The 14,787-nt window shown below is 40.1% G+C and overlaps 1 protein-coding gene across 2 annotated transcripts in view; it reads left to right on the plus strand.

Moving 5' to 3' along the window:
* The window catches only part of cacna1bb (calcium channel, voltage-dependent, N type, alpha 1B subunit, b), a 231,019-nt gene that overhangs the window by 21,845 nt on the left and 194,387 nt on the right, over window positions 1-14,787 (plus strand). For both annotated transcript variants that reach the window (XM_070552555.1, XM_054744924.2), the window contains exon 5: window positions 196-335. In XM_070552555.1, the coding sequence (XP_070408656.1) occupies window positions 196-335 (140 nt within the window). The remainder of the gene's footprint in view (window positions 1-195; window positions 336-14,787) is intronic.

Consider the following 14,787-nt stretch of genomic DNA (forward strand, 5'->3'; position numbering starts at 1 on the left):
TATTAAACATGCTTGCCTGAGGCTCCATTGATCTGTTTGTGTTTGTGATTATTTGTGTTTACTTCAGGATCGCTCCTGCTTGTGCTGCTACACTAAGTGAAAGAAGTCATATTTCTCCTCTCCCCTTCTTTTTCTGTACACGTCATTAAATACCTCTTATAAAAAAGTCTTGTCTGATTCCCTGTCTTTCTGCAGGACGACACAGAGCCCTACTTTATTGGAATATTCTGTTTCGAGGCCGCCATTAAGATCATCGCCTTGGGCTTTGCGTTTCACAAAGGCTCATACCTCCGCAACGGCTGGAATGTAATGGACTTTGTGGTCGTCCTCACAGGGTGAGTCCCATGCCCGCTGGGTGTTAGCTTAAGATGGATGTCAGAACTGAAAGAGTGGTTTCTTTTTCTCCTGTGAGTGTCCCGGCATAGATGCAGACCGCAATCACCTACTGTACAGCTTTCACAATATCAACATGCTTACCCCAGCTTTTGTTGCTTTAAGGATTATGTCACCATCATACAAGTCTACACCGCTAGGTCTCCAACAGTACTTGTACAAAACAGGAAGAAATGGTTTCATAGTTTAAAGACGAAGAGTCTTGACTGGAAACAGCCACCTTTAGATTAGAGTGGTGTGTACATACTTTGGAGCTAATGTTAATAGGACACTACTGGTTTTACTTTCACCGTAGTGCAACATTTAAGTCTGCTGATACTGTCAGCTTTCCGCAGACTCCTTAACCTGCTTTAGCAAAGAGCTGAAACCAGAGTGAACATTGGCACGGCCTACGCTAGTTTGAGGGAGCTAAAGGAGGCTACAAAATGATGGACTGATGGTGACCTGGCTTTGTTGATACTGGATTTGTTAGTAATAATATTTTTTGTTTAACAATGTGGTTTATTTTAGTAATAGTTGGCTCATGTTAGTGTTAGCTTGTTGTTAGCGCTAGCTACAGCAGGCTGCAGCAGGGTTGTTTACGACTGTTGAAATTTCACTTTCAACCAGTAGGGCGGACGAGCAGGAAAGTGCTCAGTGGTAATTTAAGTTGATAAGAAGATAAATACATCATCATATTTGGTGCTAGCGCTCCTGGATGTTTTACGGTATGGAGCACTTTCTACATTTGTTACGGTAATATGTGTCTGGCATTAGAGGAAGTGTGGCCTGTTGCCATCGTGCTGTTAGCTTGCTGTTATGGTTCTGACCAATTTGTTAAAGGAAGTCAATCTCCACCATTGACTCATTATTCACTTCACACACACATTTCACAGTAATATTGATATTTGGTAACTGAAAATGTAGCTCAAAATATTTTTTGAGCCATCTATTTTTTTTTCTAATTCACCGTTAGCATTATTAGCTCAACTTTAGCCTCTAGCCTGCTTCACTTGATACTAGAGTAAAACTAAAAGATGCCGTGGCTTCTTAGGGTACCAGAAATAACTTCTGGGTTGCTCCTGTCTACTGGCTTTGGTTCTTAAAACAACTCTGGAGCTTTTTGCGTGTTGGTGTGGGACTACAAAGTCCTGTGCTGCTGCGCTAGCTTGCTGCAGATTCTGTTTTCATTGTTTTCAAAAGGAGAAAATCTGACAACCCCCTGCCGGTGTCGATACAGGATCTGCTCGGGGTCCATCGACTGCCGATGACGTCAAAGTACGGCAAACCCACTTGGACAAAATACACTACACATCTAAACTGTTGGAAAGAATTTAGCAGTTTCGTTATTAAAATAATGTTTCTTAAGACGTAAGTTTGTGTTTATAATGGTATTTGTAAAATAAAACACTATATTGTATTCATACAGGTGCTGGCCAGTAAATTAGAATATCATCAAAAGGTTGAAAATATTTCAGTAATTCTATTCAAAACGTGAAACTTGTACATTATATTCATGCAATGCACACAGACCAATGTATTTCCGATGTTTATTACGTTTAATTTTGATATTTATAGGTGACAACCAATGAAAACATCAAATCTGGTATCTCAGAAAATTAGAATATTCTAAAGGCCAATGAAAAAATGTTTGTTTCTCTAATGTTGGCCAACTGAAAAGAATGAACATGAAAAGAATGTGCATGTATAGCACTCAATACTTAGTCGGGGCTCCTTTTGCCTCAATAACTGCAGTAATGCGGCGTGGCATGGACTCGATCAGTCTGTGGCACTGCTCAGGTGTTATGAGAGCCCAGGTTGCTCTGATAGTCGTCTTCAGCTCCTCTGCATTGTTGGGTCTAGCGTATTGCATCCTCCGCTTCACAATACCCCATAGATTTTCTATGGGGTTAAGGTCAGGCGAGTTTGCTGGCCAATCAAGGACAGGGATACCATGGTCCTTGAACCAGGTGCTGGTGGTTTTGGCACTGTGTGCAGGTGCCAAGTCCTGTTGAAAGGTGAAGTCTGCATCCCCATAAAGTTGGTCAGCAGCAGGAAGCATGAAGTGCTCTAAAACTTCCTGGTAGACGGCTGCATTGACCCTGGACCTCAGGAAACAGAGTGGGCCAACACCGGCAGATGACATGGCACCCCACACCATCACTGACGGTGGAAACTTTACACTGGACCTCATGCAACGTGGATTCTGTGCTTCTCCGCTCTTCCTCCAGACTCTGGGTCCTTGATTTCCAAAGGAAATGCAGAACTTGCTTTCATCAGAAAACATAACTTTGGACCACTCAGCATCAGTCCAGTCCTTTTTGTCCTTGGCCCAGGCGAGACGCTTCTTGCGCTGTTTCATGTTCAAGAGTGGCTTGACACACGGAATGCGACACCTGAATCCCATGTCTTTCATGAGTCTCCTCGTGGTGGTTCTTGAAGCGCTGACTCCAGCTGCAGTCCACTCTTTGTGGATCTCCCCCACATTTTTGAATGGGTTTGTCGTCACAATTCTCTGCAGGGTGCGGTTATCCCTAGAGCTTGTACACTTTTTTCTACCACATTTTTTCCGTCCCTTCGCCTGTCTGTTAATGTGCTTGGACACAGAGCTCTGCGAACAGCCAGCTTCTTTAGCAATCACCTTTTGTGTCTTGCCCTCCTTGTGCAAGGTGTCAATGATTGTCTTTTGGACAGCTGTTAAGTCAGAAGTCTTCCCCATGATTGTGGTGCCTTCAAAACAAGACTGAGGGACCTTTTAAAGGCCTTTGCAGGTGTTTTGAGTAAATCAGCTGATTAGAGTGGCAGCAGGTGTCTTCTATATTCAGCCTTTTCAGAATATTCTAATTTTTTGAGATACCAAATTTGGAGTTTTCATTAGTTGTCACTTATGAATATCAAATTTAAATGTAATGAACATTGGAAATACATTGGTCTGTGTGCATTGCATGAATATAATGTACAAGTTTCACGTTTTGAATGGAATTACTGAAATATTTTCAACCTTTTGATGATATTCTAATTTACTGGCCAGCACCTGTAATGTTGAACTCCTCTTTGGGCACATCCCTTGAAGGATCATAGGTGTTAGCAACACCGGTGAAATTGTATTTGCAGGAAAGAAGTGTGTCCCGTTTATTGAAGTATTTTGTGTTTAGAGTTTTTGACGTCTTGTCCATGCGTAGTTCAGGTACGCTCATAGCTGCTAGCCAAAACTCTGGAGTTAAAAGTTTTCTGGCTTTACTAAAATACCTGTCTGTACTTATTTGATTGATGGTAGTTTTACTTTCTATTAGACTCCAAATGTAATCATTTGGCACGTTTCTAATTCATAATGTGTAAGAATGTAATCGGTGATATTAGCATTAGCATTCTATGGGTTTTTCCATGTATATTAGCATTGCGCTAACCACTCGCTGCCAAATTGCAGCCTTTGTAATTAGAAAATCTCCTTTTGTCACATCGCAATTTAATTGCACATGAAATTAATCGTTCAGCCCTAATATACATGCAGCTCTATGCTAAAAGTGTATTTTCAAAGAGGTAATGATGGATTTCTTTGTAAAAGTTGTCCATCTTTCCAACAGAAAGATTTGCCTGGACCAACGTAACGTGATAACAACGTAACGTGATTCCGTAATTCCGTGAGGTTCATGTTCAGCCAATCAACTACTTTGATGTAATCGGCAGCCGACGGACCCCGAGCCGATCTTGCACCCGAGCAGATCTTGTACCGACACCGTCTGGGAGTGAAATCTGTTTCAGTGCATCCTTCCATCCAACAAGATTGAGACATTAGACTATTTTGTGATAATTTCACTGTAGAATTATTACAAATTGCACCTTTAATATGTAGCTGTAGCCATTAGCTCGAAGCACAGAAGAAAAAAGCTCAGCATCCGTTTTTAATTCTAGCATAGTCAAATGTTTCTATACAGAAGAATTGGGATTTTAAGGATGTCGTTGATCATTTACATTAGGTTTATGCAAAGAGTCTGTGGTTGGACGGAGTTCCTCTGGGAGGGTGTGCAGGTACCATTCTTTATTCATGTCTGTGTTCTGGCTAAAATGTGAGTGAGTCCATTCTCTTGGCTGAGAAGCAGCCAATGGACCCATGTCTGAAATTGTGTATGGTTCTGGATTCTGGGCTTGCACACAGTAAGAAAATTAACATTTACTTTATTTTGTCGTTGTTGAATTAATTATTTTAAATAGTAAATCTTTATTATAATAAAGCCTGATTTGTTGCTTTCACTGAGGTAGCTCTTGTACAGCTAAATGTTTGAGCAGCACCCAAAAAAAACCCAAACCCTCGCCACATTCTTTTGTTTGTATTAATTTGAGATTTTTAGCTTCAAGTCTCTCATCACACGAGCTATTATTGCTTTTATCTGATTCAAAGAACATTTAATTCACACTTGCTGGATGAAATGTACAAATGACCTTCGCTAAACAATATCAGGTCGTCTAGACTCACCTGCGTAAATAAATGTTTGATATGTTTGTTCCAGAAAGGTCTACGCATCATCAGTAGTCACATCTGTTAGCCGAGTGGACCTTGGAGTCCTGTAACAGAAGCTTTTATTGTCATGTGTGTACTTTGCTGCCTGAGAAGCTCTTAGTGGTCGCCTGGCAGGAGGATGTTGGACTCTGGAGGCGAGTAACGGTCAGTGTAGCTTAGAATCAGAAAGGAGTCATAAAAGTTCGCCACGGAGTTACAGAAGGTTCTGTTCTGATTCCCGTGTCTCGCCTCAAAGAAAAATTAACTTCATTTTATCCTGATTGCCATCAGTAGGAGCTCCTCATAGGTTTCCTTAATTTGAGGCAAAATTTTGCTCCACACCATTCTGAAAGTTGCTATCCTTCAGTCATTCCGGCACTGTGACACTTTAAAATCCTCTCTGAATCCAAAGAGATGGGAGCTCCTTTCGTCTTTTTGGCAGGAGGATGAAAATACAGACGTAAAGTATAAAGCATTAGGCCGCACCCGAAGTGGTCTTAAAATGAGAATTAAAAAAAAAATCCAGTAAGATCGAGTGTCAAAAACAACCAACACAAATGAATACATTATATTACTTTTACACACCAATTTATGCATCCACATGCCTTTATTCACCCATGCCTTCACAATTGATAATTATTTTTGTTTTGAACGAAATGTATTTTTATTTTAGCCATTGTTCTATTCACTACATGATTTCAAAACTGGCTAGATGCAAAAACATATTTTAAAACGTTCCTGCTGCACCCACATTTAACTTGCAAATCATTTTCATTTGATGATGGTGCACATTTAGAGTAGGTCAGGCTAGCCATAGCAGTAGCTCGGGCTAGCAGTAGCAGTAGTTTGGGCTAGTGGTAGCAGTAGCTCCGGCTAGCGGTAGCAGTAGTTTGGGCTAGTGTTAGCAGTAGCTCTGGCTAGCGTTAGCAGTAGCTCTGGCTAGCGGTAGCAGTAGTTTGGGCTAGTGTTAGCAGTAGCTCTGGCTAGCGTTAGCAGTAGCTCCAGCTAGCGGTAGCAGTAGCTCCGGCTAGCGGTAGTAGTAGTTTGGGCTAGTGTTAGCAGTAGCTTGGGCTAGCAGTAGCAGTAGCTCAGGATAACATTGTTCTATGGTTAGCATTACCTTGATTAATGTTTAAATATTCCCAACGTTTAAGTGGAAATTCAGATTTAATGATAAATGACTTGCTCTTATAAAGCCTCTTTCAGAGTCAGAGGACTCCCAAAGTGCTTTGGATCATTTATCCATTCACACACACATTCACAAGCTGGTGGTGATGAGCTACAATGTAGCTACAGCTGCCCTGGGGCACACTGGCAGAGGCGGCGCTGCAGAGCACAGACATGTAAGGAAGTGCATCTGAGCTTATGAGGTGTTTCAACAGCGTTTCTCAGGATGAACCGTTTGTCAGCAGCCATTACAAAATTACTAATTTACATAGGAAAGCAGTTCAGAAATGGAACAGATTTTTTGGTACATTAAACACCCCTGCATGGTGGCGCAGTGGTTAACGCTGTTGCCTCGCAGCAAGAAGGTTGCAGGTTCGAAACTCGGCTGCGGCCTTTCTGTGTGGAGTTGCGTGTTCTCCCCATGCATGTGTGGGTTTCCTCCGGGTACTCCTGGTTCCCCCACAGATCACAACACGCCCTGTAGGTTATAAATTGTAAGTTTCTTTGGATAAAAGCGTCTGCTAAATAAATAAACATTAACATAAAAACCCCAAACAGCCTTTATTCAACAACGAGGTAAATGTGGTTTGGGGTCCTAGAAGACTTAGGCATTAGGCCAGAAAATACTAGCTTTTTAACCTTGCGTTGATGCAGGCTGCGTCTTTGTTCACATGCTTAAGATGCACTGCACGTAGTATTAGAGTATTCCACTAGGGGGCACAGTAGAGAACTCGGACCAGATTGAGAGCTGGGCCAGTAGGGTCGGTGTGAGGGACGATGTCGAGTATGTTTAGCTTGTTTTGTCAACTCCCCCTACTGGTTACTTGCATATTGCAGCTTGCAAACATGTTGCATTAATTTCAAACAACGCATCAAACAGACACAAATCACGTAAAGCAGCCATGATAAACGCGTACGCAACATTAAAAGCAAGTTTATTCTGGTCCTGTTTAGGGTTGGGCGTCGAGCGTCGATTGGAACCGGGACCAACTGTTAGTTTTTCCCGGAATCGTTCCAAGCTTTTATTTTGATTCCTAGTTTAGATTCCTAGCACGCCGACCGGAAGAGGAATCCGCGGCCGATCTCCGTGAAAAATAAACGTGATCTGCAAATTGTGATCAACGCTTTTCAGAGCTGATCACACCAGCTGTGTGTGTGCAGTACTGAGTCCCCCCTCCCCCCACCCGGATATAAACAAACGTGTCTGCCGAACTTTTACTCCGTGATGTAAACGTTAACTCCTGCAGCGTAGAGGAAACGTGTTAAACACGTCAACACAGTGGAGTTAATAGAAGCTTTAAAGAACAAACTCTGGACGGTGTGAGGTGAGTTTGTCTCACTGCAGAAATAACAACACACATGGAGCGTCAGCAGTCATCATGCAAGAGCAGCTTCTCTGTGGTGGACCACACCAGCTTCTGCCACAATAAATATTATTAATAATAATAATAATAATAATAAATAATAAATAATAATAATAAATAATAATAATAATGATGATAATAATAATAATAATGATAATAATAATAATAATAATAAATAATAATAATGATGATGTTAATGATAATAATAATAATGATAATAATAATACTAAATAATAATAATGATGATAATGATGATAATAATAATGATAATAATAATAATCAATAATAATAATAATAATAATAATAATAATAAATAATAATAATAAATAATAATAATAATGATGATAATAATAATGATAATAATAATAAATAATAATAATAATAAATAATAATAATGATGATAATGATAATAATTATGATAATGATAATAATAATAATGATAATAATAATAATAAATAATAATAATGATGATAATGATGATGATAATAATAATAATACTAATAATAAAAATAATAATAATTATAATGATTACAATAATAATAATGATAATAATAATAATAATAATAATGATTATAATGATTACAATAATAATAATGACAATAATAATAATAATAATAATAATAATAATAATAATAATAATAATAATAATAATAATGATGATAATGATGATAATAATAATAATGATAATAATATTATTAATAATAAATAATGATGATAATGATAATGATGATGATAATAATAATAATAATAATAATAAATAACATTTTAATTTCCTTTCTGAACTATTTCTGTTGAGTTTTAATGTTTAAACCTGTTAGCTTGTTACTGACAGCAGCTACGTTTAAGCTTCACTTCCTGTTGTGACTGAACGCTGCTGCAGCATGGAGGAGTAGTTCTCAGTCATCCTGGACATGATCATCCTGAGAGTTGTAGCTGAAGACAGCTGGACGTTTCTGGATATGTTGGAGACGTTTAGCCTCTCATCCCAGAGGCTGCTTCCAGACTTTGGTTGTGGTCAGAAACAAACACACTGGTTGTGCTGCAAGTCGTCTTCTTTTTGTCTCCAAAACATGTTTGTGTCTAAATGAAGGTGATGTTGTTGTTCATAGAGTTAAAATTCATGTTGAAGTTAAGATTATTTCATCCAGTAGGACCTGTGGTTAGCTGGCTCATGTAAAATATGGAATGTCTTGAAGGAACCGGAATGGAAAGGAGGAATTGGAATCTGAATCGTTCGAAATCAAACGATGCCTAACCCTAATCCTGTTGCATCAGCATCAGGTTGGAGTTCTAGAGGAATATTTTCTTTTCCTGTGCTTAGCGTGAATGGATTAAACGTTCCGCAGAAACAACTGCACAGAGGAAGGATGCGTGTTGACAGACAGTCACTAAACGGCTTTCTACTTTTATTTAGTCTTCAGAAGGTTTAAAGAAAAGCTTTTTTTAGTTGATGTCAGGCATGTTTTTGTTCTCAACCTCAAAAATCTGATTTTGGTTTCCGATCTTTTTTCTCTTCCTACAGAAACATCAGCTGTAGAAACTGCTCCTCAGTTTTGACCACCCCTTGCTGACACAGCTGGAGTCAAATGAACCATTATGCTGTATGTGTGCGCGCGTGTCTTCATTCGGTTGCCAGGCAACCGCAGTAGATAATGCATCTTGATTTAAAAAGGGCTTTCTGTTTGTGTTTGACACTCGGTTTTCTTTCTTCTGCCTGATCGAGGGGCTGTTAAAATAACTCTCGGATGGTGGAACGCGACCTCGCTTGTTTTTACTTCACATCTGAGAAATGCAGCGTTTCTGTTGGTCAACGTAAATGTTTAGGATGCATCTAAAAATCCGCTGAGGATCAGAATTGTTCAATATTCAACCAGATGACTTTTTTTGCCTTCGCCAGATATTCATAAAACACTCGCCTGTTTCCTCTGAACTAAGCTTTGCGAAGCATCAATTTTCCCTAGCAACAACCAGTTTTCCTGTGTTTAATTCAACAATCGTAGTTATCATAAGGTCAGAATTGACTAATAAACATCGGAAATCAGCATTGGGGTTCAAAACCAGAGTTGGTGCCTTTCCAGCTTCCTTGTGTGATTAAAATCCGTGTAGTTTTCCAAAGGGCCCATTTTTACTTTGGATAGTATTTTCTCCCTTTAAGAACATTTAACTAAATACGTAAAACTTGCCTCAAATTTGAGATTTTCTGAGGGGAACCCATTTATTTGCTCTTAACTCTGCACTGCTCTCTGTTGTCAAACAACCACGCCCACATGTAGCGTATGCGGGCAGTGATGCTGACCCGTCTGCTTATGTCAGGGGTGTCCAAACCTTTCAAGACAGTTTATGTTTATTTGTTAATGTTTATGTAAAAACTACTTTATGTAGTTTATTACTACAAAGTTAAAATCACGTAAAGGGAAATGTTTTTTGTACTGCTCAAAAATAATTCCTATATTATTTAAACCTGAGCATGAAATTGTTTCCTTAAAACAAGCCGTTAAAAAAAATCCTCGTTTGTGATGTCACAAACGGGGAGATTAGCATAGAACCGCCTCTCACATGGAAGAGAGAGCTGCTCCTGCTGGAGCGCCAGCTCTACTCCGAGCTCCTCCCAGATATCCAAGCTCCTTACTTCATAGCAGCCACTCGGGGATGGATAAGTGTCGTTAGCAGCCACTTGTTTTCCTTTAAGTGACAGAGTCCTGACGCGACTCATTCTGGAGGGTATTAAAACAGCGAAGAATAAAACTGCTGAGATCACTTAATGTGAGAGGGATTTAGTACAAAGAACATCATGAATATACACTGCCCTGCTGAAAAAGAGTCTCCAGCTGGATTTAAAGTCTCTTTCCGTAGTATTTCTCTTATCCGATGGCACCATCTAGTGGCTGACAAGCATTTCACGCAAATAATGTCTCCTTTTGTTTTTTTAAGATGGCGACTTCACGTTTCTGTTTTATAAACGTGCTTCTGTGGCCGACAAACAGAGCTAAACATGTTGTTTTACAAGTATTATTCTCATGTGTTCTCATATATTTATATTTTAGAGACTTGTTTGTGAAATGTTCATCAACTCTGCATCAGCCGATGTATTCATATATGTATGTATATATATATATATATATATATACATATATATATATATATATATGTATATATATATGTATGTAAATGTATATATATATATATATGTTTTAATAATATATCTCCTTTAAGCTGTTCAGTTTTCTATAATTGGTCAAGAAAGGCATTCTGTATAACTTACACAAAACTCACATAAAATCTTGACCCACATGTCACCGAGCAGCAGAGTGGGCTGCGGCAGACCCCCAACTTTATTTATAAATGTTCTTTAAATGTACAACTTGAATTTCTCACATGGTTTACGTTTTTTATTTGATAACAGGCCGTTTCAAGGTCAAATTACACCTCTTCCACTTATAAACAGGAAAGTTTGAGTGAGCCAAGTTAAAAGCAGCCTTTTCCAGTCATCTGCTGAGCAAACTTTTATCTTTTATCATCAAATGAAAGCTGGAGATAAGAAAATATAATAGAGATTAGAAGTCAATAAGTGAGAAATCCTAAAGCAGTGCTGCTGATTGATGCTATTGATCGTTGCATTGATTATTGGAAAAATAAATGCTCGGTAATCAAACAAAAGTGAGTGGTCAGGGTTGTATTGATCTAATATAGCATGTGGCATGAGATGATGTAATTGTGGCTCTACTACAAGAGAGGAGAGACTGATAGCCCCGCTGAAACGTCTATCAATCACGTTTTAAAGCAAAAATCAATAAATGTTTCTTATTTCAGTTTTGCTTTAAATCAGCTCTCCAGCAACTGCACAAGAACCATTTCTCCATCCTTTGGCTAATTATGTTTGTACAGCCATCCAGCCCTAATGAAAGGGTCTAAATGATAGTGTAGCTGGAGGCAGTGGCAGACCTTTAATCTGTCCTGATCGGGAATTACAAGCCCCTAATAAGAGAATAAATTTGCCCTGGCTGCCAGAGGCTTAATCAATAGAGCAGTGAATTGGCTGCCTTAGAAACACTCAACCATGATGGGGACACTGCCTTTCATAACAGAGAGGTTCAAACTCTGCCGTATGTAGACAACCGCTAATATTTATCAGCATAAAGGAGTCGTTATAAAAGTCTGAACCAAACCAGAAAAATCCAGATGTTAAAAAGCATCTCTTGTACAACCTGCAGGTCTTTTTTACTTTAGAGTAGCTGCAGAAAAAAGGAAGGAGCCTTTATAGGAGCAGAAAGAAGAGAAAAAACAGGTTCTGACATTTAAAATCTAACCATTATCCTGAAAGCCAAGCAAGACGTCTGAGATAGTGGCCAAGATTTCAGAGAGAGCTCGGTCCTGCAGGATGCTGCACAGTCGCTGAGCTGGGCTGGAAGCCAGAGTTGGTTTCTTCTGAGGATGTCAACCAGGAGGCTCGTTTTTACTGAGCTTGTGTGTGTGCGCATGCATGCATGCATATGTGTGTGTGTGCATGCATGTATGTGTGTGTGTGCATGCATGCATGTGTGTGTGCGCACACGTGCATGCATGCATGTGTGTGTGCGTGCACGTGCATGTGTGTGACAGTGCGCGCGTGCGTGTGTGTGTGTGTGTGTGTGTGTGTGTATCATGCATTTAATCTTACATGGATGCAAAGCTGAGAGAAACAACTGATTTCTGCTCGTTGAGACGTTCTCTGCTGTTTCGGGGACATTAAACCAGCAACAGCCTTCCCCGTCGTGAGTCAAGATGGTTGAGTCCACAAATGCTATTTTGAAGTTATGACATGCAAACATCTCTGGCTTTTCTAATCCAAGCTTTTCCCAGTCTCCTTTCTGTCAGTGGCTAATGCAGGAAGTAGAAGATTATTTTCACACTGAACCTGATTTTTAAAGTGAGCGACTGGTCATGTTTAAAAAATAACGAGTTGAAAATGGTTTCTCAGTGAAATTGCTGCTTAACTGCAACCATGCTCCATTGTTTTCTACATTTGATCCCAAGTATAGAGGTCGCAGACAGAAGATGGTTTCTGGGACAGCCCTCTTCCTCACTCTTCCTAGTGGTTTCCAAGGCATTCCCAGGACAACAAGGATATGTAATCCATCCAGTAGTTCGGAGTTTGCCCAGGTGTCGTCTTGTAGAGCTTGGAAATCCTCCAGAGGGAGGTGAGCAGGTGGCTTCCTAATCAGCATCCAGACTGATTTCATCCAGGATACTTAAACTCCTCTTTTTGAGGTTGAGGCTTCTTCCCGCCTGACTTTGATGGGCGTTCCACTTTTAGCTGTTTTTGCTAACTCTATAACAAACATCTTTGGTACGTTCTTGCTGTGTCTGATTTCTCGTTCAATTTTTGGTTCTTTTTTAAAACACAGAAAAGGTTTTTCTTTACCTTGCTGACAGTTTCGTTCACGGCTGCAAACTTCCTCAGAGCTGACGCTGACGGTGGCGTCACTTCCTACTCCGTTTATCCGCGGGCAGCAGAGGACGTTGTCGCCCTCTGCTGCCCGCTCCCTCCTCTCCGATGATGGATCGTGCATGAAACTGCATCATCGGAGAGGGGGGAGCGGGCAGCAGAGGGCGACAACGTCCTGTAACCAAAACCTCAGACTTGGAAAAGCCGACATCTTTCTGACCTCTTCATGCTCAGCTGTCAACCACTTTAGTGAACACTGATGTTCGTGGCTTGAAACATGGACGTAGTTTTGACGTTAGAAGTGGGGGGCACACAGCCGGCATGAGGGCCGGGGGGATCTTTACATCATACTAAGAATATGTATAAAGCTACAGCCTAAAGGCTCTTTTATGCAATGTCAGGACTGCAGAACTGTCAAGTACACAGATGACAGGGACGGCCAATCACACGTTAGCCAGTATCAGCTGTAATGAAGCTAATTTACATCTAATTAAGGACCGTGAGACGTTAAGATCCCATATCGAGTATGGGATCCAGCTTTCGGACCGCTGGGTTATTTAACCAGAAGATTGGAACTTTTTAATGTAGGGATTTGTAAGACTTTGTATTAACTGAGAGACAAGAGAAGAGAATCCTTTAAACGTTTAAGATGATTTATTACTAAATAATTTTAAACAATACTAACTCCCTAATGATGGATGTATCTGTTTGAATGAGATGTGAGATGGATGGTGTGTGTGTGTGTGAGTCGTGTTAATCAGAACTCTCGTATCCGGAGAAGCAAGTCTTAGTGAGACCTGTGTGTTTTGCTTCTAATTACGATCAGAGTTTGACCGGAGTTGTTTCATAAACACATGAGACGCCATTTTTGTCACATCCACACATACCCTCAGGGAGACCTCCTGTACGGATCCAGAATGCCGGGTCCTCGGACCCTCCTTTCGGTACTGGAGCCGATGGTACAGCGTCACAGCATGACAAACTTGTCTTTGGATTGTTTCCAGGTAAAAAGCGACAGGTGGTTCACAGCGTCAAAAGGGACCCTCCTTGGGTCAGTGAGTTAAGCTTTTACTCTGAAAGAAACCGTTGCTTGGTTGGTAAAATGCAACAGATTTTCCCAGCTTGTTGGTTCTTTGCTTAAAAAGGGAAGTCCGGACGGCCGGTCCGATACTTCGCTTAGCTGCGGTGAACTCCAGTGAGATCTTGAGAACTGAACTAAGATGGAGTTGGAACTGTTTTATTAATCTGGATGTTTTTGAATTCTGGTCGAATCAAAGCTGGCAGATTTATAAACGCCACAGAGACTCTGCCACGCTTCAGAAAGGAAGGTTCTGATTGGATCAGCAACAGCAATGTGTCTGAGTGTCTAGTGAACTAGATTAAAGTCATTTTACTTATTAAAACATCTTATTATAACATTGTGATTTCACAGATCGGCCACCGTTTTATTATTGACTAACAGTTTGTTTGATTAGTTTTATTAAAAATAGAGTTCTTTGATTTAATACAAGAAAAGATTTTTTTTTACCTTCTTTCTTCTCTTGCTGGAAAGTAAACAGTTTTAGAAGCAAATGCATGACCTTGAGGCCGTCTCATGCACTCGAGCACTGTGGAGAGAGGTTAAATAACCTTGGTGGAATAGCTCCTTCATCACTTTACAGAACAGAGCCAGTCATGGCCCCCCCTGATCCCCCCAGACCAACGTCCATGGCGCGAAGACACAAACATCCGCACAATTCAGAGCTCAGACCCTGAGATTGTGAAACCAAACACCCTCCTCTCCACGCCTTAAGATCCAGTCCATCAACCAACAGGAAGGCTTGTCTAACCTGTGCTTGGTCATACAGAATAAACAATCAGATATCTGAATTCAGCTAGTTAAAAGGTTATTTGTGTTCCCTTTAATACACCTTTCCACTATAGTTTTTCATTCTCTTGACCTTTAATATTTCTATTTTTGC

The sequence above is a fragment of the Nothobranchius furzeri genome, chromosome 6 (assembly GCF_043380555.1).
Source record: "Nothobranchius furzeri strain GRZ-AD chromosome 6, NfurGRZ-RIMD1, whole genome shotgun sequence".
Taxonomy (NCBI): domain Eukaryota; kingdom Metazoa; phylum Chordata; class Actinopteri; order Cyprinodontiformes; family Nothobranchiidae; genus Nothobranchius; species Nothobranchius furzeri.